Source organism: Varanus komodoensis, unplaced genomic scaffold (assembly GCF_004798865.1).
Source record: "Varanus komodoensis strain SLA01 unplaced genomic scaffold, ASM479886v1 scaffold123, whole genome shotgun sequence".
Taxonomy (NCBI): Eukaryota; Metazoa; Chordata; class Lepidosauria; order Squamata; family Varanidae; genus Varanus; species Varanus komodoensis.
In genome coordinates this window covers 20,349-46,519 of record NW_025335358.1, presented here as the reverse complement: position 1 = coordinate 46,519, position 26,171 = coordinate 20,349, and the positions used below count along the sequence as shown (strand labels likewise).

Genomic DNA, 26,171 nt, shown 5'->3' with positions numbered 1-26,171 from the left:
CTCTCTGCTATGACCTGTGCATCTTGAGTGGCTCTGCACAGCATAGCTCATAGCTTCATTGAGATACGCACGCCCCTTCACCATGACAAGGAGTGAGTGTACTATCGGTGTTGTAATAGTTTGTAGCCATTTGAAATAAAGACTCTTTTAAGCAATTGCTGGAGTGATTGCCTTTGTTGGGAAGGGGCGCCTGGCTCATGACACTGGGAGTGGGGGTGGCCATGATATACAGGGAAATTATCTTCCTCTCTAGGCTTCCTGTTCAGTAAAAGGCTAGTCTTTGAAACAGAAACAGAGCAAGTCAGAAGGGGCCTCCTGAGCCATTTTAGTCTGACTCCCAGCTCCTGCCAGCTCCACTCATGACATGCCTACCAAGTTCATGTTTAAAGTGTGTGTACCTTGTGTTGGGCACTCGAGACAAATTAGGGATTCTGCTGGTGTACTACCCACACTGCTGCCCATCAGACACCCTGCCTGAGCTGATTGAGGTGGTCTCAGATCTGGTGTTGAGGATCTCCAGTGTTCTGGGGGCTCTCAATCTCCATGCCAAGGCTGCTTTATCCAGGGCATGTTAGGACTTCATAGCTGCCATTACAGTCATGGAGCTGTCTCAGCATGTCATTTGCCTTACACATATAAAAGGCCACACCTGGACCTGGTTTTTTCAACTGGACAGGTAGATGGTCTGAATGTGGGGTGATTAACATCAACCCCCTTGCCATGGTCAGACTACTACCTTTTGAGGTTTAGGCTTTCAGTCTCTTTTCCCCTCTGCAAAGGTGGGGGACCTATTAAAATGGTGCACGCCCCAGAGACTGATGGTTTTCAGAGGGTTCTGAGGGAATTTCTAGCTGATATGGCTGGCTCTCCTGTCAATGTTCAGATTACTCTGTGGAATGTGGAGATGCCCAAGACTGTTCACACAGTTGCACTCAGGCATCCTCTTCCCTGATGCAGAGCCCACCCTGCTCCTTGGCACACCCCAGAGCTGAAGGCAATGAAGGAGGAGGGGAGATGACTAGAGTGCAGGTGGAGGAAAATCTGTGCTACGTCTGACCAGAGATGGCTTACCTGAATTGGCTGCTGATGTATGATTAAGAAGACATGTCTTTCAGAGGTGCTATTTATGAAGATAAATTTAAGTGAACCAGTGATCAACCCAGTTGTTATACTTACAGAATTATTGTGAGTCTTTCTGTTGCCAGCTGATTTAAATGACCCATTGATTCTATCAAAATAATCAGAATGCTGTTTTTGAGGAACTATAGGATGCTTTTTGCTGTCTTTTGAAGCTGAGATCCTGATGCCTTTTCTGTTGTGGGTAGGATGTGACGGAGTTAGAGGCATATCTGAAGAACAAAGATACAGAATAATCAGTATTCTATAATGTATAACTTAGTTAAATAACTCAGTATGTATTTGATACTTCATTCAAAGATTCATGTATGAATTGGCCCCATTGAAAAGGGTCACTGAGCTGATATGAAAGTTTGGTCTATTGTTTTTCATTTGAGCCAAACAAGATGTACTGGGACAGCCACATTTTTCAGATCAGCCCTATTCACATCAAAAGAGCTGTGAGGCATCTTATTTTCCTAACAAATTGTATACATGAAATAGGTTTTGAATGCTAGCTCACCTTACCTTCTCCCTCACTGTACTCCTGGTTTATATGTGTGGGGCAGGCCCATGGATAAACAAATGTGGCTATCTTGCTTGGCCCTCCATGTTTCTTTATTTTCATATGCAAGTATATATGATGCCATACACCATTCCATCTCATTTTATAAGATGAGACCAGAAGGCATTGTGTTAGCAGCATGAAAGATTAAAAAGCCTCTGATGCCACAAGGAAGTTTTTGAGCATGGCACATAAACATCCTGGCACCACGTGGGTCCCCTTCTGGATATTGTGTTGTCCAATAAAGCAGACAGAGGTTGAGTTATAAAGCCAGGTCCTCACTATATTGGATGTCTTTGTGGATATGCACACATAGGTCCAGCCATGCTGGTGCTAGTCCTTTTTGCACAAACCATTGCAGAGGTTTGGTGGTGAACAGATTGGAATAGAACCACTTTGTGATGGAGCAACTCTCTTGTGTCTGTTTTCGCTGACCGCAGTGACAGATCAAAAGTTTGAATATTCTCTCATATTTAAAACCACAATAGAACCCTGTACATAGAAAATAAATGTGTTAGGGAAAATAGTCCTATCCTATGCTAACATGCCAGGAATGTTGGAAGGAATTGAATTGAAAGGAATGGAACTGGAAGTTGGAAAGAAGGCAATTAGACATAATGACTGACATGCATGTGTAACAGGTCTAAGTGCCATAAAAATATCAGTCTATAGTGCAACTGTGTTCAAATCGCAAGAACTGTGTGCACATTGATTTTATTATTAGGTTGCTTGTTTTGCTTTAACAGCCTTCGAACAGCAAACTTCTACAAACAAGTTATTAACTTGTTTTCCTGGATTCATTATGATTTCAGATGTTAACTTTCCTTGTATCATTGTATAATTGAGCCCTGCTCCATGTACCTACGGCATGTCAGGTAAGGATAGTTACAGGCAGAAGTAGGGCTATGGCTAAAATCATAAACTGCAAGTTGTTCCAAGGTTATGGAGTTACCTACCCACAGAGAAGTGGAGATTTTTCTACTTACTGGGCTTTATACAAGTTTTATCTCTTCCAACTAGTGGCGGCTTCTCCTTCTCCTTCCCACTCTTCTGACTTAATCATTGATTTTCTGTTCTTTTTTGAATTGCTGTTAATTTTATTTGTTTTTATTGTGCTTTAAAAGTTATTGTATGCTGTCAGGGATATAACAGAGGCAGAAGAGATTAAGAAGAGGTGGCAAGATTACACAGAAGAACTATACAAGAAAGAGCATAATGTCCCTGATAACCATGATGGGGTGGTCACTGACCTCGAGCCAGACATCCTGGAATGTGAAGTCAAATGGACCTTAGGAAGTCTGAGCAACAACAAAGCTAATGGAGGTGACAGTATTCCAGCTGAGCTATTCAAAATCTTAAAAGACAATGCAGTAAAAGTGCTACACTCAATATGCCAGAAAATTTGGAAAATTGAACAGTGCACACAGGATTGGAAAAGGTCAGTTTACATTCTGATCCCAAAGAAGGGCAATGCCAAAGAATGTTCAAACTACTGCACCATTGCACTCATTTCACATGCGAGCAAAATTATGCTCAAAATCCTACAAGCTAGGCTCCAGCAGCATGTGGACTGAGAACTACCAGAAGTACAGGCAGGATTTCAAAGAGGGAGAGGAACTAGAGAGCAAACTGCCAACATACTCTGGATCATGGAGAAAGTTAGGGAGTTCCAGAAAAACATCTACTTCTGCTTCATTGACTATGCTAAAACCTTTGATTGTGTGGATCACAACAAATTGTGGCAAGTTCTTAAAGGGATGGGAGTACCAGACCATCTTATTTGTCTCTTGAGAAACCTACATGCGGGTCAAGAAGCAACAGTGAGAACTGGACACGGAACCACTGATTGGTTCAAAATTGAGAAAGGACTTTGGCAAGGCTGTATACTGTCGCCCTGCCTATTTAACTTATATGCAGAGCATATCATGAGAAAGGTGGGCCTAGATGAATCACCAGCTGGAATTAAGATTGCTGGGAGAAATATCAACAACCTCAGATATGCAGATGATACCACTCTCATGGCAGAAAGTGAAGAGGAACTAAAGAGCCTCTTGATGCGGGTGAAGGAGGAGAGTGCAAAAGCTGGCTTGAAACTTAACATTAAGAAAACTAAGATCATGGCATCCGGTCCTCTCACTTCCTGGCAAATAGATGGGGAAGAAATGGAAGCAGTGACAGATTTCATTTTCCTGGGCTCCAAGATCACAGCAGATCGGGACTCCAGCCAAGAAATTAAAAGACCCTTGCTCCTGGGGAGGAAAGCTATGTCAAATCTAGACAACATACTAAAAAGCAGAGACATCATGCTGCCAACAAAAGTGCGTAGAGTCAAGGCGATGATTTTCCCAGTTGCAATGTATGGCTATGAAAGCTGGACCCTAAGGAAGGCTGAGCACTGAAGAATTGAGGCCTTTAAACTGTGGTGCTGGAGGAGACTCCTGTGAGTCCCCTGGACCGCAAGGTGATCAAACCAGTCAGTCCTAGAAGAAATCAACCCTGAATGCTCTTTAGAAGGCCAGATACTGAAGATGAAACTCAAATACTTTGGCCACCTAGTGAGAAGGAAGGACTCCCTGGAGAAGAAACTAATGCTGGGAACAATAGATGGCAAAAGAAGAAGGGGACGGCAGAGAATGAGGTGGCTAGATGGAGTCACTGAAGCAGTTGGTGTGAGCTTAAGTGGACTCTGGGGGATGGTGGAAACAGGTAGGCCTGGAGGAATGTCGTCCATGGGGTCGCGGTGGGTCGGGCATGACTTCGCGACTAACAACAACATACTCAGCTATGGGATGTTTTGATATATAAATAGATTATTTATATAATCTATTTATAATCTCTTCAACAGCTCAAGAGATCTTTTGATATATAAATAGATTCAATATATAATAAATCTCATTATGCATTTGGAATCTGAATGAATTGCAAACAGGTCCTGAGGTGTTGACAATATTGTGATACTACCAGGGTTTGTTTAACCAAGTGGCTATCAATTCAAATTCAGCAGTTCCATACTAACATTTACAGCTCTCAAATGAATGTGACACCTGTAAATAATAACAGAACTCTGGAGAATAACCATGATAAAGTGTCTCTTCCTTTCTTCATTATGAAATTGTAGCAAGACCAGCTTCCCCCAGTGAACCAGCTTTGCACCTAAATCTTCAGCTAGAAGGGGACAAGAAGCATGGAGCAGTTTAGGACTAGGCTTCTTGAAAAATATCCATCTCTCACTTGAGATGCCCCACCCACTGTATGAACTTTCAGAGGTCTTGCTTTGCATTCAGTTACCATTGGAGGTCTGGCTAGCTAGGATGCAGATCCAGTCTTCCCTGTAGCAGTGACCAAGGAGTGAAATGCTGTCTCTCAGAGGTATTGATGAGTCCTTTCATTATTGTCTTTTGGATAGACTGCTAAAAACTTTTTGTGCCAAAGCACTCTCAGTTATTTCATACACACACCACTTTTGTCTCTTCTCTATTCCATGATATATGGGCTTAAGCACCTCAACTCTGAACAGGACAGCAGTCTGTGTACATATTCTCAGAATCAACAGATACAGGAAAAATATGCTGAAATAATAACAGACACTGTCTCTGATTTGGTAGCTTTGCTTGCTTTCCCATGCAGATTAAGCTATCTATTTATATACATATTTTCCATATGAACACACTAGATGCAAGAAGATATTCTACAGAGCAACTGCTTATGGAAAAAATAAGGAAAACTTTAAGGAAGTTCACTTTAAAGGCACTTCTGTTCCTTCCCCAGCATGAGCCAGCTTCTTAGCCAGCAATTAACAACAAAGAAAAGTATGATCTTACCGTGTGTTCCAACTTCCATACTGCAGTTAGGGCTTAAATCTGGAGTTTTCCCCAAAACTAAGAGGATCTGGCTGTGTTGGCTAGCTGCAATCTGTTTCTGGTCCCACGCTAGTTTGTCATTGGTGAATAGAACTGGCAGGATACAACTATTTCCATCCTAGCCTAAACTATCCAGGGAGCTTTGACTGTGGCGCAGTATAGAAAATGCAATAAATAAATAAATAAACCACAGGCCAAAGCAAATTAGCCAGTTCTTCTGTTTCAGTAATCACCAACTAAACAAGGAAGAAAAATTGTTCAGGAGATATCTTAGCTGAGATGCTGGCATCTTTCCTTAAAATTCATAGACTGCCAAAAGCAAGAGAACAGCAGGAGATAATATAAAGGAAAATCCAGGGTAAAGCTGGTGTCTTAAGTTAAAATCCGCTTTCCTCAGAAGCCAAAAGGAGCAGTCGCTTCTGCTGATGAGGATTAGATGAAAAATTCTAGCTCTTATTACTGCTGCAAACAGAGTCACAGTGTCTCTGAAAGAGTGGGCAATGCTACCTGGCAGGAGGTAAGTCTGGCAGGGTTTGTTTGTTTGTTTTTTTTAATAAGGCTACATCCCCGCTTTCTCATGTTACCATACTACTTGGATGTTGCATGCTCATTTCAGCATGAAATATTCAAGGGATTATTTTATAATCACCTGTAGAATCAGATCAAGGCCATTAGGTCCTGTTTAGTCATGAACCTCAGGTTTCCATGGTGAATTTTTTTGTGGACATAGAAATCAAATATGCTATCCAGGAAAAAATGCTCCTCTTACCTTTGGTATCCTAAACAATTTTATTTTGTTGCCTTTAGAAAATTTCATGCTGCAGCATTCCGCTTGACTACATTTAGTGGCAGTACTTTCCAAATACAGAAAGCTGCCAAATATTTATTTGCCAGAAAAACTTTTAATGCCTGGATAAGTTAAAACCTAGGTATTAACTTCATGTAGTGTAGTATTAATTAATGCATAACAAGAAGAGTTCTTTTCATTAAGATATTTCCTGTGTATCATTGGTATAGGAAATGGGACAGAGCAGTAGGGAACCAACCTATGTTAGATTAGTGTTCCAAAAGGGTTGCTAATCTCTTTACTGGGAAACAGATTAGTGATAATGGGATGAGTGAAATGTGCCCTTTATTTCATTTCATTTGTCCTCCTTCCTTTATCCTGTTATTACAAGCTTCTGATGCTTCTCTCTCACACACCACACACACAAAAGATAAAATAATATATGTATAGCTATACAATATATTTCTGAAACACTGTTCCATATTGTTTGTGTATTAATTTCCCTGCAATTTATTTCAGGACATGTTTAGATTCCCCATTCTCAGTAAGAACTATACTGACTTGAATACTGGGTTTATGCATCTTGGCATCTTGTACATCCAGTCACTGCAGTACACTTACTACTATATCAGATAACCTACAACCAGCAGTACCTCCATTTTCAGTTAATATGCCTTATTCATTCAAAAATTGATGCCAGCCACCAGTTCAGGACATTCCCTGTCTCCCCATGATCTGAAGATGGAAACAAGAAATTGCAACTTCTTGGCCCATATCTCCAGCCAATGTCATCTTATATATAGGGTTTAAACAGCACAGAAGACCAAACAGAAGCTAGAAGCATCTACATATCAAAAGCCACAGTATAAGGCATCAGTCTTGCCTCTTCATCTCCTCATTGCTGTTTCATTGTATTGCCTCTTCATTGCTACTCTTTGTCAGGAATGCTAGTCACAGGAGAAGAAGGATGGTGGAATGAGCATATTATTTATTTATATAAAGTTTTTATATGCTGTCTAAAGTCTCAAGGCGGCTTACAAAAAACAAAAAACATGTATGTCTTTGCTCAGTGCTGGCCCTCTCATCAAGTACACAGAGGCAGATATAGAAAAGCAGCAGCCTGGCTGATTCACATTGCTCCCTTCTTTTCTCTCTAGCTAGCACTGAGCCACAGTGGGCCACCAGTGGGTGGAAGGAAACTTCCACCTGGTGCAACAGTTGACTGGGTAGATGCATATATATGGCCAGCTGTCACATCATGCCTGGGGGAGAGAAGACAGGTCTAAAGGAAGCTAAAGTTAGATTGTGTGAAACAAGCCATTATGTATATTTAAGGTAAAGTTGACCCATGAATGTTGACTAGAATCAAGGGGATAGATGGGACAAGCCTGCTTTGGCCCATAGGACAGGGGTAGGAAACACTTTTTCTGTTGAGGTCTGCCTTCACTCAGGAGCAAGCAGGTGAAATCAAGTGAGCAGGACTACAGCCAAAGATAATCACTCCCTTGCTCTCTTTTTTACCCACACACTCTCTCTCTTTTTGCTTACCTGCCCAGTAGGCTGCCACAGAGATGACAAATAACTCTCCACAAAGATCTAGGAAAGCCAGTGTGGTGTAATGCTTGCAGTGTTGGACTGGGTCTGGAACTCAGGAAACCCAGCTTCTGCACTGTATGTAGCCTGATATATTTCAGTGAAGAAGAAAGAAGTGAGCCAACTCATGACACCTACGAAGGGGCTGAAAGTGATAGCAACAGGACACAGTCTAAGAAGTATTGCCTGGCACTGGAACATAGAAAGACAGTGAGTCATAGGGGCCTCCCAAGCTATCTAGTCTGACCCCTGGTTCCAGTTGGCTCTGCTCATGACATGCCTACCATGTGCACGTCCAGCCTATCCTTGAGACTGAGAAATGCTGAGAGATGCAGCCATCACCCAAACAAAATATGGTGAAGAAACATTAATGAAACCTCTTAGTAAGCCAACAGATAAAACAAAAGAACCAGAGGCTGCCTTGAAAGAAGATGATACCGCTAAACCAAATTTCGATCTTCATCAAGATCCAACCAAGGAATTCAAGCTGAATGACTCACCTACCTTGTAAAGTCATTGTCACAAGAACCAATGTCATGGAAAAAGGAAGAGGAGATGTCCACAGCAGAAGAGAAGCACAAGAATTAGGGTCATTGGATAAACCGAAAATGTAGGCTCTTAACAAAACCGGTGGTCATAGGCTGCAAAGAAGGGGACATATAGTAATACAAGGTCTGGTTCTTTGCCAAAGGCTTCCAAAATACAGTGAAGACCACAAAAAGACTTTTGTACTAGTTGTAAGAAATGCTACAGTAAAAGTGCACTTCAGTGTAGTAGATTCAAGAAATTTGGATGCAGAACACCTTGCATAGTCTGCATTTTTGCATGGAAAAACATTCATAAATAACAAAGGCAAGCAGCACGTGCAAGCTGCAGAAGGGCATCAGCAGCTTAAATCAAGCAATGAAAGTACAGAATAAAAAACTATATGAGGTATTGGCTGGGTTCACACATCATGACAAGCAACCCTGTGTGTGTGTGTGTGTGTGTGTGTGTTGGCCTGGATGTGCCTGACAGATGATCAAGTGGTTTACATGCTAGCACAGTTTCCACCTTCCTCACTCAGTCCTCCCACTTTTGGTGCATGTCCCATCAGCCACTGAGCCTAAAATTCTATCCCATACTGGATGGCTGGAGCAGCTCCTGAAATTGCTACTCTTTCCAAGAACCTCTGTATTACTCTGCATACCAGGACCATGGAAGCCACAATGTTGGAAACAGATGACTGGAGAACCCATAGGGAAATATAAAAAACCACAGGAAAGTCTGTTGTTCCCTGTCATGGTTTCTAAAACCCAAACATATCATGCTGAAATACCACAACAGGGTTTGGATGACACAACAGACCATCCTTCTCAAGAAACCCTGCCATGTTGTATGAAGCTGCTTATTGACTGTCTAAGACTTCATGCAAAATAAAGCCTCTACAGGCATTATAGAGAAAGCAGGTAAACACTTAGCTGTCCTATAACAATGACTTGATTATATGCCATGACAATCCAAAGGATAGTGTAGAAACTGTACTCGATCTGAACAAAGAAACAGGTCAATGCCATTTACTGTTTGCACATATACATTGAGAGGGAAGAAGTTGGCAGTTATCTTCATAGCTAAAATAAAAAGATACAAGAGTTGCGAGAGAACCTAGGACTAAAAATGCTGACCCAATGTCTACACTGATGGAAACAGGTTTCCTAAGGGAAGAAAATCTCAGGAGTTGCTTCTAGAAAATAACAGCTTTGAACGCCTTTAACTAATCTTCGATACTTGGCCTTAACCCCTAGACATCACACAATCATTGCAGGGGGCATACTATGCAGGAAAACTAGTTCACCCAACTGAGGGGATTGGATCATAGTCAAAAGAGTGGCAAGATAGTGGAATATAATTGCACTCATAAAACTAAGACTGGCAGCCCTAAACTAGTGAGATACACAGTTGTGAATTGGGCAGAAGAATTCACACCTCAAATCTACAAGTAGACACATTTTTTTTTTTTAAATGGGGGCAGAAATGCGAGTTGGACAAGCCGCAAACATGGCACATCCACCCACTGGAGCTCAATGTGTATCATCAGCAGAGAGGTCTTATTGGTTAAGCTATTACTGGAAACTTTAGGAGTTACTGAGCAGTACAGATTTTTGAAGGCAGCCAACATTGCAGAAGACTCTTTTTATCAGAAAAACACAGTGAATTAAGTTAAGAATCATGTAAATAAGAAGGGCTTGTTGAGCTACACTATTGTCCTATGGGAAACTTGACTGCAGATATATCATGGAATGTGAAGTCAAATGGGTCTTAGGAAGTCTGAGCAAAAACAAAGCTAGTGGAGGTGACAGTATTCCAGCTGAGCTATTCAAAATCTTAAAAAATGATACAGTAAAAGTGCTACACTCAATATGCCAGCAAACTTGGAAAACTCAACAGTGGCCACAGGATTGGAAAAGGTCAGTTTACATTCCAATCCCAAAGAAGGGCAATGCCAAAGAATGTTCTAACTACTGCACCATTGCACTCATTTCACATGCTAGCAAAGTTATGCTCAAAATCCTACAAGCTAAGCTCCAGCAGTATGTGGACCTAGAACTACCAGAAGTACAGGCAGGATTTCGAAGAGGGAGAGGAACTAGAGATCAAATTGCCAACATATGCTGGATCAGGGAGAAAGTTAGGGAGTTCCAGAAAAACATCTACTTCTGCTTCATTGATTATGCTAAAGCCTGTTATTGTGTGGATCACAACAAATTGTGGCAAGTTCTTAAAGAGATGGGAGTACCAGACCATCTTATTTGTCTCTTGAGAAACCTATATGCGGGTCAAGAAGCAACAGTGAGAACTGGACACGGAACCACTGCTTGGTTCAAAATTGAGAAAGGACTTTGGCAAGGCTGTATACTGTCGCCCTGCCTATTTAACTTATATGCAGAGCATATCATGAGAAAGGTGGGCCTAGATGAATCACCAGCTGGAATTAAGATTGCTGGGAGAAATATCAACAACCTCAGATATGCAGATGATACCACTCTCATGGCAGAAAGTGAAGAGGAACCAAAGAGCCTCTTGATGCGGGTGAAGGAGGAGAGTGCAAAAGCTGGCTTGAAACTTAACATTAAGAAAACTAAGATCATGGCATCCGGTCCTCTCACTTCCTGGCAAATAGATGGGGAAGAAATGGAGGTAGTGACAGATTTCATTTTCCTGGGCTCCAAGATCACAGCAGATGGGGACTGCAGCCAAGAAATTAAAAGATGCTTGATCCTGGAGAGGAAAGCTATGGCAAATCTAGACCGCATACTAAGAAGCAGAGACATCACCCTGCCAACAAAAGTGCATATAGTCAAAGCTACGGTTTTCCCAGTTGCAATGTATGGCTGTGAACGTTGGACCATAAGGAAGACTGAGCACTGAAGGATTGAGGCCTTTGAATTGTGGTGCTGGAGGAGACTCCTGCCAGTCTCTTGGACTGCAAGGCGATCAAACCGGTCAGTCCTAGAGGAGATCAACCCTGACTGCTCTTTAGAAGATCAGATAGTGAAGATGAAACTCAAATACTTTGGCCACCTAATGAGAAGGAAGGACTCCCTGGAGAAGAAACTAATGCTGGGAACAATAGATGGCAAAAGAAGAAGGGGATGGCAGAGGATGAGGTGGCTAGATGGAGTCACTGAAACAGTCAGCATGCGCTTAGGTGGACTCCGGGGAATGGTGGAGGACAGGAAGGCCTGGAGAAATGTTGTCCATGCTTTTCCTACTCTTTTATTGACTATGAAGGCTACTCCATTTCTTCTGAGGGATTCTTGCCCACAGTAGTATACCTGATGTTCATCTGAATTAAATTCACCCATTCCTGTCCATTTTATTTCACTGATTCCTGAGATGTCGATGTTCAGTATTGTCATCTCTTGTTTGACCACATCCAGCTTGCTTTGATTCATGGATCTTACATTCCAGGTTCCTATGGAGTATAGATCTTTGCAGCATCAGACTTTCCTTTCACCACCAGATACATCTGCAACTGAGTGTTCTTTTGGCTTTGACCCAGTCACTTCATTCTTCCTGGTGCTACAAGTACTAGCCCTCCGCTCTTCGCCAATAGCATATTAGACACCTTCTGACCTGAGGGGCTCATCTTCCAGCATCTTATCTTTTTGCCTTTCGGTACTGTCCATGGGGTTTTCATGGCAAAGATACTGGAGTGGGTTGCCATTTCCTTCTCCAGTGGATCATGTTTTGTCTCTGCTATGACCTGCCCATCTTGGATGGCCCTGCATGGCATAGCTCATAGCTTCATTGAGCTACCCAAGCCCCTTCACCACGACAAGGCAGTGATCCATGAAGGGGTTAGCCTAGCTAACAATAATGACCCTCAAGAATGATCTACAAGTTATCCTTATTTTTCCCCCTCAAAGTAATGTATCACGTGGATTTTGGGAATCCAGGAAAACAGGTATTTTGAACCTCTTTCAGCTAAGAGTTGCATTCACTTTTTGAAGAAGTGCTTTGTGGCTGCATTCCAAAGACAAGGAGCTCTGAAAGCTAAATGGTGCAGGGCAAAGGAAGTGAGTCCAAAACATTAAACTTGCTTAAATTTCTTGTTTCAGTATGAAGATATTGACAGCAATAGCAGCTTCTTCCCATCCTACTTTGTTCAGCCCCACTGACAAACACTTAAAAAATTGAATAGAAGCAATCTGAACCAAACATTCATTACCTTTAGAGAAGATTTGCCAGTGAGGGCAGAGGAAGAACATAAAACCTGCCCTGGGCCTCATTGGCAGGGTCTCCCCCCCCCACTCCCCCGCTCCGCAATAGTGTCTGATCACTAGTGACCAAGTTTACATGCAAGTTAGCCTGTTGCCTGAACCAGGGATGATGTTGTTAGACTGGATTAAGTTTGGCCATGGCCTGTTGTACAGTTCATTTGCCCCATGGCAGCTTCTGTGCCTTCCACAATTGCTTCAAGCCTACTGTCAAATAGTGTTGGTGGTGGGGAGGGGTGGAGGCTCCATGCTCCTGCAGGGCCTTCTGGGATACCTGTGCAATGATGGAGAAGTGAGGACAGATAATTTTGGATCACAACATGGCCAACTGTTTGCCAGGGATTTTACAGTTACAAGATTACAAGTCATATTGTGAAGAATTATGCTGTGCCTTTGTTCTATGTCTCTGACTGGAAGGAGAAAGTAAGGTATTTGTGTTAATGAAAAGTACAGAGGGTTCCAGAAAAACAGAAGCTTCAGAATGACTGATGTTATGAAAACTGTAGCTTTTTAAGAAAGCTTTGTGCTGATAAATGCATTTTTCCATCTTTATGCCTCCTCCCCTATGTTATGCTTATGTCAAATCATGAAGTTATCTGTGAATAAGCACTATAAATACAAACAATGTAACAGGAGGAGTCAGAAGGCTGGAAGTACAAGAATTGTGCTGTCAGATTTCTCGCCAGGAAATCACATTTAATAAAGTCTCCAACAGATCGTCCCCCTAAACAGAAATAACATTTATTTTCTTCAACCCAAAATGTAAGTTTTTTCAAAATAGAAAAAAATGGAATGTGATGGGGCCCAGCAACAGAGTTACCCATGGATCTGCTTTTCAACAACAGGGCTAATCAGGTAAATGATGAGAAGGATGAAAGCTGGAGCAAGGATCTCCCCTTCCCAGCTGACACCAGGCTGATTTTTCAGTTTGTGCCAGACTGGAGAATGCTCTATTAGGTATATTTTCAATACTCCGATCAGGTTCCAAACTTAGTTTGTGTATATTTTGCAAATAAAGTAAGATGGTCTTATTTAAACAGGCGTTTGATGTCCAGTGGTAAGAGAATTATTAGCATATTATTATTCTCGTGCTCATCAGAGGAATTAGCTACAAGTTCAATTAAATAAATCAATTTAGTACAAATTTCAGTTGGACTAAATAAACAAATAGAAGTGCTTCTGAGACGATGAAACATCCTAGTACCAAATTAATGGGTGTAACTATTTTCTTTCCAAGGTTATGAGAGTGTTGTTAGTTGATAATGCAGAGCTGTGACAAATAATGCCTTTATACTAGATAGTGTTTCACCCACTGGAGAGAGAAGTGCTTGACAGTCTTTTAAAGTTGGCTGAGAGATTACATGCAGTTAATAATTAAGGAGTTATATAAAACTCCTCCCCAAATCCATTTAATGTTCCTGTAATCCATCTTCCCCTGTGAACCTCAATCAAATCAGTTCTTCTCCAGTTGGCTGAAACTGTTGGAGCAAGTTCAAAACATATTAAAATGTTGGTTGGATGGATTATATTATAAAATCTGGAAGCATTTAGGAGTTGCTTGTTCATCCCTTAGGATCTGCATCCCACAACATAAAGTCCAGGTTGGATAAGGAAAGCTTGTGCTGAGCTTAGAGAAGAATCTATTAAATGGCAATGATAGCCAGTGACCAGGGTCAGATGTTACATCACAGAGTATCACTTTCATATGCAAATGCTTTGCGAAGATTGTCATGTCATGCAAACCTGGTGAATGTGTGATATGCAAGGATTAACAACCCTCACATTTACATGGTTTAACAACTTTATTTATTTTAACGCAGACAAAATGGGGTGTTATTTCTGAAAGTGAAGGAAACAGTATCATCCTACTTGTGTATTTTTAAGTCTTTGACACCACAGTGCCACCTAGAGGTTATAGAGTGGGAATTCAGGTAAGGAAAATCTCTTTGCGCAGAGCTTAGAACTTAATTCTGCAATGAAACCAGAAGTAGAGACAGTAATTCTTACAAGAGGACCAGCACAGTAGAATCAACAGGATAGCAGAAAGAATGGAGTGAGAAGACTCCCAAGTAAAGGAGACCTGCAACAATTGAGATCAACATGGAATAATAGAATACTAGAGATAGAAGGATCCAGAGGGACATCAGGTCTAATCCCCTGTTCAGTGCCTCTCAAACCACCCCCTTTAGATGGTTGTCCAAATGTATCTTCAATGCCTAAAGAGTGGGAGAGTCCAGAACCTCTCCAAATGATCCCAGGATCCAAATCTCTGCCACAGCTCCACCTTTGTAGCCAGGAATTCACTTGAAGTATTTTTGTCTATTCCTCTTCCAAGAAATGGAAAGATTGAAGAGAAAACTATCTGGGACCCAAAATTCTTGACTTTTGTCCTCAAAGCTTCAAAGCTTGATGTGATTTCTTCAAAGCTCTGTTTGGCAGTGGTATTTGTTCCTATATGTATAAGGAGGAAGGGAACCCAAACCCTAGCCACAGACACTGCATAAATAGTATCATTCAGCGTGCAGCAAGGCAGAAGTGCTCAAATCCAACTTTGGCTCAGCTTTCTCTGTGCTTTTCCCAGTTCTGTACTGTCATTTTTTAAGAACAGCATGTAGTATTTTATGTGCAATTGCAAATGTGAGTAGTATCTGTGAGGAATTCCTCCCATGGAAGCATGGTACATTCTTTGTTGGAAATAAAGTAGTTCTGAACTAAGTTTTTTCAGGGGGATTTTCTTTTGGCGGGGGGTGGGGATAGTGATCTGGAAATAAAGGCAGGGAGAAATTCTTAAACTTGTGAGGGATGGGGGACTTACCAAGAAAGCTGTACTGGCATTGCCTTAGCTGACTAAAAATGTCTTTCTTAAAGTCAGTTGCTCCACTGCTGAAAGTGATGGCAGAGCTACAAAGTTGGAAGTTTTTTTCCCCCTGAGGTGTGAAATGGAAAGATACCTACATCAAATATTGCATGACTCAGTAGCATCAGCAGCCATTTCGCTGGTAGATGCAGTTCTGGCAAGAGAACTGGAACAGAGGCAATTCTCTGCTACCCCACAGCCCCCCATGAACCCTTAAAATCTGCTCTAGGGCTGGGAAACACTCCTGAATTTGTTTTGAGGGTAGCATAGAAGACTGTAAGTGGAAAGAAAAAAAGAAGAAAGCCTATCATTAAAAGGTGACTGTGAGTATGGTGTTAGATCCAATTTTCTAAATTTAAGGAATAATAGGCCAGTGCTGCTTCCTTGTTAAGCCTCCAATCCTGGGAAAGTTGAGAACTTTTCCCACCTCGAGAAATTTACCAAAATGCCTGCAATGCTTTTGCTCCTGAAAATGAAAGTATAGTGAGGCTTTATGCAATTCAGTTTTATAACAGACAAAAAAAAAAAAAAAAATTGGCTTCTGCTTTTACCTGCTGAATCACTGGTATTCATATTTACCAGAAAATCCCTTGCTTTTTTTTTTTTTTTTGGGGGGGGGGAGAGATAAAGCTTCTTCCATTAAAACAATTTTATAAAGGCCTAATAAAAGATTATACACATATAATCTTTTATTATATACACATTTATCCTACTTTGTAGATGACTTGGTCTGTTCTTCTCATACTAGTAAGATATTATCTGACTTGGTTTTCTGGTTAGACAGCAGTTCATAGCCATGTAAGTATAAAGTGCTATTTTCTGTATTCCATGGTTAAGCAAGATAAGACAGACCTTGGGTGAATGAGTTAAGGAAAAGACAGTTCCTATCAGGAGGAGGAACTTTTTGTGGATCTTCCACCTTTGCTTAGTTCCCCATTCATCCTAAACATATGACATATCAGATGACTGTCTTGAAGGAATCAAAGAACTTTGGAAGAGGCAGCATAGCTGAGATGTGCAATAGTAACTGTATGGGGTGGCTTACTCTAATAACTGTTCATTGACATATATTCTCTCTCTCTCTCTCTCTCTCTCTCTCTCTCTCTCTCTCTCTCTCTCTCACACACACACACACACACACACACACACACACACACACACAGAGAGCAACTCCCTTTTCCTGAGAGATTACTGTTCTCAGCATTCCAGAAGTGTATCTTTGTTTATCACTTGATGACTTCTCACATGATGACTTGCTTCCTAGCACAGATCTAACCACTCTGAAAAAACTTCCATAATCACCTCAATGTTGATTATGTTTGTTTCCACTCTAACCTGTGCATACTGTCATGTATTGGCAGAATGTATGCTTGTAAAGAGACTATATTCTAGTATTCATAATACTATAAATGCCAGTGAGCAACATTGTTTCAGTGTGAGACCAAAGGGGTTGCAGAGCACATAGTCTGACCCAGAATTCAGAGAATTTTGCATTCTGCACATGTGCCGTTGTTGTTGTTGTTGTTGTTGTTGTTGTTGTTGTTGTTGTGTTTTAGTGTTAATGTCACATGCTCCATGAAAATATCTTTAATTCCTTTAAACTACATGGCCAAGCAGCCTTTTGTTCAGTAAGAAGCTTCTAAGTTTGAATCAATTTCCTTGATTTGTTTCTTATAACATTGCACATCATTCATGTCTTTCATCTAGAAATATTCCTCTCTTGTTCCCAAGTGTGCATGCTTTGTTGTGTGAACTTGAATTCCCAATCAGTTCTCATCTCCAGCAAGGCTGCTACTGTGGAGTAGGTTAAGGGTAAGTGAGAGCAAACTGCAGTTGCTCAAGAACAATGAAATGGCAAATTGGGTGCATGCCACTTTCAGTACCCATGTTCCAACAGTATAAACTGCAGAAGTCATGTGTTTTTCTGGATACTTACTTTATAAATTCTGCATCAAGTCCAAACTGAAGTAATGAAAATTTTTCTATCACTACTTTGAATTGCTTGGAAGGGTTCTGCAAACTTAGATATTATTGCAGTTTTGAATTTATTATTATTATTATTATTATTATTATTATTATTATTATTATTATTATAACATTTCTACGCTGCCCCTTGCTGAAACCTCGGGGCGGCTTACAACACAATAAAATACATTGAAATACAATAGAACATAATAAATTACCATTAAATACAAAAATACAAAAAATACATTGAGTTACAAATATAAAATTAAAATTATCAGTATAAAATAAGTAAATAAAAATATAGGAGGAGAAAGAGAAGGAAGAAGAAGTTGCCCTGGCCAGATCATATGTTTTAACAATTAAAATGATGTTTAAATAAAAAGGTCTTTACCTGGCGCCGAAAAACCAGTAACGACGGTGCCAGGCGGACCTCTTTGGGGAGTGAATTCCATAGGTAGATTCTTCCATAGAACCTGCAATTTACTAGAGGATGTGACAGCAAATATGAATACCAGGTGGTTTCTTGAAAGAAAGAACGCATGCACGCACTCACGCACGCACGCGCGCGCGCACACACACACACACACACACAGAATTATCTCCTTCCTCAATATCAATAAGAACCTTCCCACATGACTCGGTTATATAACTGTGCCATCTTCCACAGTAGTTAATGCATTAGGGGAAATTATTTTCCTGGCACTTGACCCAGGAGAAGCTTGATTATTATATTTTTCACCAGAGACTCAAGTGAAATGCAGTCTTACTAGAAAGCAGCAAGAAGAATTAGAGTGTTTATTCTGCTCAGCAGTATGAACATGTTCAATATTTTTACTCAGCAGTTCAGCAAAAAGACTTCAAAAATCATTTACAAAAATCATTTCTAAATAGGTCCCTGCACTCAGCCTTCAGATAGAGAAGACACAACAGGAAAAAGAGAGAGATTTGGAATAGAGAGCAGCCTCAGGCACTACTTTGGAAATTATGAAATCCCCATGGTGGAAATCATAACTGTGACTGTTCAAGAAATGAGGACCCAAAGAAATCAGGCCTCTCAGCTAAGCCAGTGAAGTGAACCTGCCTCCTATCTCTTCCTCTGCTATAGGCTAAAGGAATTAGTAAGGCTGAGTGCTATCCCAGTCAATCTGATTGCAGGTTCTATGGAAGAATCTAGTCCTTAAGTGGGTGCCTGGGCCTCAGGTAAGCCAGTGTGGTATAGTGGTTAAGAGCATGGGACTGGGACTCAGGCGATCTGGGTTCTAGTCCCTGCTCAGCCATGGAGCCAACTGGGTGGCTTTGGGCCAGTCACAGACTCTCAGCCCAACCTACCTCACAGGGTTGTTGTTGTGGGGATAAGATGAAGGAGGAGAATGATGTAAGCTGCCTTGAGCCCTTTGTAGGAGAAAGGCAGGATATAAACCAGAAAAATAAAATAAATATTAGTATATATGAGGAAGGCCTATTTCTGAACCAATTAGCTAATTAAGATAAGCTAAAATAACCTAAGCTAAACTAAGGTAGGCTAAACTAAGCCAACCCCCTTTTGGATGCATAGCTTAACATGGTGAGGGGGTTGAAATGTCAAAAACACTGAGGGCAAAGCTGTCCAGAGGCCAGACTTTCTCACCATGCTGTTCTATTCACAGGGTCACCCAAGTCACAATGGTCACAGCTATAAAACCAGATTAAGATACATCTGCCTTCTTCAAGAGCAGTGGTCACATCAGCAGGAGAGAATAGGTATCTTTAATGATGAATGGAGCAGAGAAACTCCTGCAGGGCAGCTACTGGGCAGCAATGGTAGTTGAAGACCACTGTTAGAGGATCTTTCACAGGCAATGGCAGTGATGCTCAAGCTAACTCTGGTTAGTGCTGCAGAGAAGGTGGCAATGGTAGACTGCTTCTGAATCTTCTTGGTTTGAAAACCACTTGATGAATCAAACCAAAGTGAAATAAGAGATGAGACATGCCCCTAGCGGGGAAGGCACTGAACAAGCTGCTGGGGAAAAGCAAAGAATTAGTATGAATAGTGCTGTCACTAATTATGCCACTAAGATAAAAGCTGTAGGGAAGTCTAGTGGCCAACATGCACAGAAGTGAAAGGAAGGTCCAATGCTGCACAGCATATACAATTGGGAGATGAAATATGAGTAGTATAAATCAAGACAGGCTGGGAAACAATAAAGCAGGAAATTGAATGGCTAATAGTAGCAGTACTTGGTGTGAGTGAACTAAAGTGGACTGGAATAGGACATTTTCAATCAGACAAACAGAAAGGATTTTACTCTAGAAATGGCCAACTCAGAAGAAATGAAGGCAAGATGTAGCACAAACAATAAGCAGCTTTAACACAAAATCTGACCTAATAATATCAATTAGAATTGGTGAAAAATTGTATCAGCATTACCATTATTTAAGTCTATGCTCCAACAACAGATGCTGAAGAAGAAAAAAATATCAGATGTTCAAGAGGAAATTGATACTACTCCAAAACAAGGCATGCTGATAATCCTAGGTGACTGGAACACAAAAGTGGGAAACAAATGTAGGAAAATTTGCCCTGGGTATAAGAAACAAAGCAGGAACATGACTCATAGAATCTTATGAAGGAAATAATCCCTTTGTTTATCACAAATACTTACTTCAAGCTACTGATAAGACAATTATACACATGGACAGTTGCAAAGGACAGGTGAGAAGCAAAAGGTGACAGAAATAAGCTCAGAATCCTGAATTCAACTTTTCAGTGACTATCACACAGAGACAAAATAAACAACTGGTCTACAAAATATAAGAAAGAATTGATTGTAAGTATGATAATGGCAGTTAGGCTAGTGATAGTTAAATATTGGAAACATAATTGGGTTTTGCAAAGGCATTAATGGTATAATGAAATATGGAACATGGTAATTAGTGATAAACTGATGACAGAAATAAAAATTAAAAGAGGGTTAATGAAAACAAATAAATATAATGAAATTTGGGAAGATTTTGTAAAAGCAGTACTGATAGAAGGCAAAGGCTGTAAACCCAGTCAAGATTATATGAACTTCTGGAGGGAATATGGAAATAATTGAAGTATATTATATATTATTAATTGTTATAGTATGTGAATGGTGGTAGCATTGGTCTCCGGGGTGGTGGGAACACTTTATTATTTACTATTTTATTATTGTGTTTTTGTTATGCTATATTATTATTGTTGTGATGTATTGTATTTATGCTTTTTTGTCAAAAAAATAAAAAGGGGAAATTAAAAAAAGAGAGAATAGCCTGACAAAAGAGGAAAAACAAGAAACATCTTCCAGAGGTCTCCAGGAAATCAAAGGGAAATTCAAGCCTAGAGTAGGAATGCTAAAAGACAAACAAGGAGACACACTATCTGACTAGGAAAAATCAAAGAGAAGGTGGAAAGAATATACAGAAGAACTGTGCGGAAGAGATTAAAGGATGGCAGGCTTCTACAAAGATGAATCCTGAGGAAGAGTCTGTAATATTAAAAAGCAAAGAGAAAGCTGTTCTGAAAGCACTTGGGAGGAATAAAGCAGCTGGAGTAGACAGGATACCAGCACTACTATTCCAACCTGCAGAAAATGAATCAGTCCAAGCCCTAAAAAGAATGTGCCATCAAGTATGGGAAAAAACAGTGGCTCATAGACGGGAAATCTTTACTATATATTCAAATCCCCAAGAAAGGAGATGCAAAAGAGTGCTGCAAGGACAAATGGCTTACATGTAACTGTTGTTCAAGTGGTCATCTGTGCATACCTACATATGGGTGATGCACCTGCGCTGTGTTTGAATTTGGGAAGATTCTCTCAGTTCAACAGTTTTCTGGCAGAAGTCCACCCCTCTCCCCTAGCGTAAATAAGTGGGGCTCTTGCCCATTGTCAGTCCAGCGGGAGACTGACAGTTTGCTGTCCAGTTCATATTGGATTATCCGTTAAGGTGAGGTAATCTGTTTTGATGCCACCAACACTGACATGGGGCCGGTGGGTGGATTGTGTGAATGCACAGAAGACCACTTGAAGAATGACAGTTACAGGTACGCAACTTGCTCTTCTTCTTTGTGGTCTCTGTGCATCACATATATGGATGACTAGCAAGCTTAATGTATGTGGAGTTAGGAAAGTGTTGTTACCATAGAACTGTGGAGAGAATGGCGTGTCTGAAGGAACAGTCTCATCTGACTTTAATGTCGATTGGTAGTGGTAGATGAATGAAGACAGTATTGACCACATAGCAGCTTTGCAGATTTCATCTATTGGTATGCCAGAATGCAAGGTCATCGAAGTGGAGACAGCTCTGGTGAAGTGTCCTTTCAAGTTGGATGTATGAAGAATCATAAAATCACAGAATAGTAGAGTTCGAAGGGGCCATGAAGGCCATTGGGCCCAACCCCCTGCTGTTGCAGGGTACCAAGTTACACCATCCCACTCAGATGTCTGTCCAGTTTATTTTGAATGTCTGTAGTGTGGGAAAGCCCAGCACCTCTCTGGCTATTGGAACACACCAAAGAATTTCATTAAAAAAGTCTGTTCTGTATAGACTATAGAAAGCCTTTGACTGTGTGGATCATGAGAAACTATGGGTGCTCCCGAAAGAAATTGGTATGCCTCAGCACTTGATTGTCCTGATGTGTAACTTGTATAAAGGTCAAGATGCCACTCTTAGAACAAAGTGTAGAGAGAGAGAATGGTTTCTCTTAGCAAAGGTGTCAGACAAGAATGCATTTTATCTCCCCAACTGTTCAATCTGTGCACAGAACATATCATCAGGAAAGCTAGATTAGAATCAGAGTAAGGAGTAAAAATCAGTGAAAAACACATCAATAATTTAAGATAAGCAGACGACAACATACTATTGGCAGAGGGCAGGACAGCAGTTGAATATCAAGAAAACAAAAACTGCAACTAGAGCTGAATTACAGAGCTGAATTACAGAGCTGTATCATTAGCAACGAAGACACTGAAACTGTGAGAGATTTTACATAATTTGGCTCTATCATCAATTCAAATGGAAATTGCAGCCCAGAAATTTGAAGAAGACTATGACCAGGAAGGACAGCAATGAAGGAACTAGAAAAGATCAAGTGTAGGAGCATTTCACTGAAGACCAAGGCCAAGATCACCCACACTATTGTTTTCCCAGTTACTTTGTATTGATGTGAAAGCTGGACAGTGAAGAAAGATGACTGGAAGAAAATTGATGCATTTGTAACTCAGTGAAAGCATAGTGGACTAATGGAAAGACAAACAAGTGGGTCCTAGATCCTTAGATGCAAAAATAACAAAACTGAGGCCGTTGTACTTTGGACACATCATGAGAAGGCAAAACTGACTGGAGAAGGCATTCATGCTAGGGAAAAGGTTGGGGTTGGGGTTTCTTACCTATTTCCAATATGAAACTTAAGTTTCAATATAGTTTACCAGCTACTAGAAGCCAGTATGGATTTATCAAGAACAAGGCTTGCCAAAATAATCTGATTTCGTTTTTTGATTGGATAACCTCCCTCATGAACTGTGGGAATGCTGTGGGCATAATCTCTCTTGACTTCAGCAAAGGTCTCATCTGATCATAACATTACTTAACAGTGGGCTAGATGGAACAACTATCAGGTGAATCCACAGTTGGCTACAGAACTGGACTCAAAGAGCACTCATCAATGGCACCTTCTCAATCACTTAATTTCTTTACAATCAATGACCAGCATAATCAAAGAAACAATATCAAAATTCCGATTCCTGTACATTTATATTTAAAATCTAAATGATGACACACATTGTTAAAAAAAAAGAGCAGGCATTAAAATTTATACTTACTACAAACAATACCCTGTCAGATTTTACAAATGGCTGCTACAAAAACTCGCGCTCTGGGCTGTGATCTGTGGATTAGTTCCCTTAGTAAAAATCTTGGCCACCTCTGCATCTGAGTGTCCAGTAAATTTTCTAATCAGGGAAAGGATAAATTTGCAACATACTTCCTGGTAAAGTGAGCAGTAAAACATGGTATGCTCTATTATTTCCATTTCTCCTGACCCTCAGGAGCAAACCCTTTCTGACATGGGTATCCTTCTATAGCAGCCTTCAACAGCAGGCTTGAAACATCTGGCTTTAAAGAAAGCCCTCCTATGCCTTGGGAGCTCCAGTAATGGCTATCTAATGGATATCTAGCAGCCTCTGACTTATGGCCACTTTTGTCTGGTCCAAACCCATTGCCAGAACAGCTTCAGAGAGAACCCCAAATTCCTCAGCTTCAGGCAGACCGCTTTAAGCCCGGGAGACTGAAAATTATTCCAGAGTATTAAAGATGTTAAACCCTATGCATTGTAATTTAGCTGGAGCCAAAACTTGAAAGAGGTAAGGGAAACCCTGGCCTTAACTTTTACCAGGCCAGAATCCAAGCACAAACACACATTGGAGACACAGCTGGACTGTTGAAATATAGATCTTAAGAACTGTGATTGGACATGTTCTAGAAGGGCAAAGCTATATGGGGTGGGGGTGGGGGTAGTTCTGTTCCATATAAAAGAAGATACATAGGTGAAAAGTTGTCACAAAGGGGAAGTACAGGATTTCTTCTCAATCATCCTAGAATGCAGGACGTGGAATATGGGCTACAGTTACACACAGCCAAATTCTGGCTAGATATCAGAATTATTTTTTTCTGGCTGTTAGAGCAGTACAGCAATGGACCAATTGTCTAGGGATGTCATAGGTTCTCCCACACTGGAGGCATTCAAGAGGTGGTTGATGAAAGTCGTAGTGAAGTCCTGCATTTAGTCTGTTCCTCAAAATCATGTAAGTTCTCCCATGACTACTATCACCACAACCTCTGCAGCAAGGAGGCTACTCACAGATGCTTCTTGTGCAATTTAGAACCAGACGGGAGCCAAATATGGAAACCAAGTTTCTTAAATTAACTGAAAGCTGGAGTAGTTTCAAATTATCAGGATTATGTAGTTTATGTAATTATTGTTTGTGTGCAAGACGGACCCCTGGTGGGAAATTTTCATTCCCTCCCCTCTCCCTGGGCATCCATGTGCATGTGTGGGTGTAAGAAAGAGTTGTGACAAGAGGTGCTTTGATGAAGCATTCCATTCTCAGCATGTCCTGGAACTGTCATTCTGATTCAGCATAATTCTCATGAATTAGTGTAATGTAAGCTAACCACTCAAATCACCTAATGAATTCCAAGTCCAACTGTGGGAAAATAATATGGTGAGGCCCTTTTTCTGCTTTTAGGTTTGTTTTGAATGTTTTTATTCAGAAAGTGTTGTGATTGTTAAATTTAAATCTGTGTGTGCTAACTAATACTGATTTTTAGCCTTTTGTACACTTCCTATAAACTGCTTTGTGCACATTTTTTCATGCAATCTGATGCAGATCTACTCCAAAGGAGATCAATGAGACTTATTCCCAAGTCCATGTGAACAGGATTGCAGCCTTCATTTTACTGCTGATTTTTACCTATTGCTAATTTTGTTTTACATATTTTATGGGAATAGATAGAAGTTTATCTTAAAAAACCTTTTACCCTTAAAGACGACCTTTGAATTTTTAAAATTTCTAAAGAGTGACTATAAATCATAAAACACAGTTTACATTGGACACACAGCCTGGTTCCCCATCTCCATCACAAACCTGCTCATAGTTCTGATCCTTTACATTAATCACTCCATGATGCAAAAGCCAGACTTCACAGCAGGAAGTAGCTTTCTATTGCTCTTCCACACTTCGTTGAACTTGTTTAAGTGATGTACAGAAACCAGAAAGATGAAACACAAAAATCACCAGATGAGTGATCCTATGGCCCCTGGACATTGTCTGAGAAGTCTTTGGATACTGAAGGATCTCTCATCTGAGGTCAGAGGTGTGGGGGGTGGGATAAGATGGAAGGAATCAGATACAAACTTATCCTGTTCAGAAACTGCCTGATAGTCAGGCCTTTTCTTCCACTGCTGCTGCTACCACCCTTCCCCCTTCCTCAAACATATACTGGCTAGGCAAGTTTGGGGAGTAGGCTGATAGGGAGTGTTACTGAGCTGATATTACAAACCTTAAAAGACCTCTTTAAAAAACAGGCCACATTTGTATGTGAATGTTCTACAAGATCAAACCATCTTGAACAGAAATGTGAGGGCTCTTCATGGTCCATCTTTAGACTCTACTGAAGTAAGTGGTGGCAGCCATGTCTGCACATCATGCTAAGCACCTTACAAAGAAACAATGGTGGGTTTTGCTATTCTTGCCAAGCAGCTCACTCACCATTTATCATGATAGGGTTTGTTTGTGGGGTTTGGATGACACAACAACCCAGTGTACATACTAAAATACAGGGTAATTGCTAAAACAAGCCATGGGTTGTCAATGTGGTTTGTTGTACTCAAAAAACTGAAAGAAGTGGTTCAGATTTACATGACACAGCCATTCACCATGGCTTGTCATGTACAATGGGTTGTTGTGTTGTGTGATCCCAGTCACTGTATGCACACTTCACTGGATCAGAATTCTTCAGCAGGGGCAGTAGCAGCAACTACACACAAGCCAAATAAAGCCTCAACCCCCCACCCCCGCAGGCCACTGAGAGAATTCTAGTGCTGGCAGGTGTAATTTTTCAAAATAAGGAATATGGCAACAATGAAGCTGTCAGAAAGTAAAATATT

The 26,171-nt window shown here is 40.7% G+C and overlaps 1 protein-coding gene across 1 annotated transcript in view; it reads right to left on the bottom strand.

The window, feature by feature from the left end:
- ANO2 (anoctamin 2) overlaps nt 1-19,944 on the bottom strand; it is a 303,704-nt gene extending 283,760 nt beyond the window's left edge. Inside the window, exons 1-3 of the mRNA XM_044422266.1 lie at nt 19,911-19,944; nt 17,895-17,986; nt 1,177-1,349 (exon numbers count right to left, since the gene is read on the bottom strand). Coding sequence (XP_044278201.1) covers nt 1,177-1,349; nt 17,895-17,955 — 234 coding nt within the window. The 5' untranslated portion in view covers nt 17,956-17,986; nt 19,911-19,944. The remainder of the gene's footprint in view (nt 1-1,176; nt 1,350-17,894; nt 17,987-19,910) is intronic.
- Between the last annotated feature and the right edge of the window lie 6,227 nt (nt 19,945-26,171).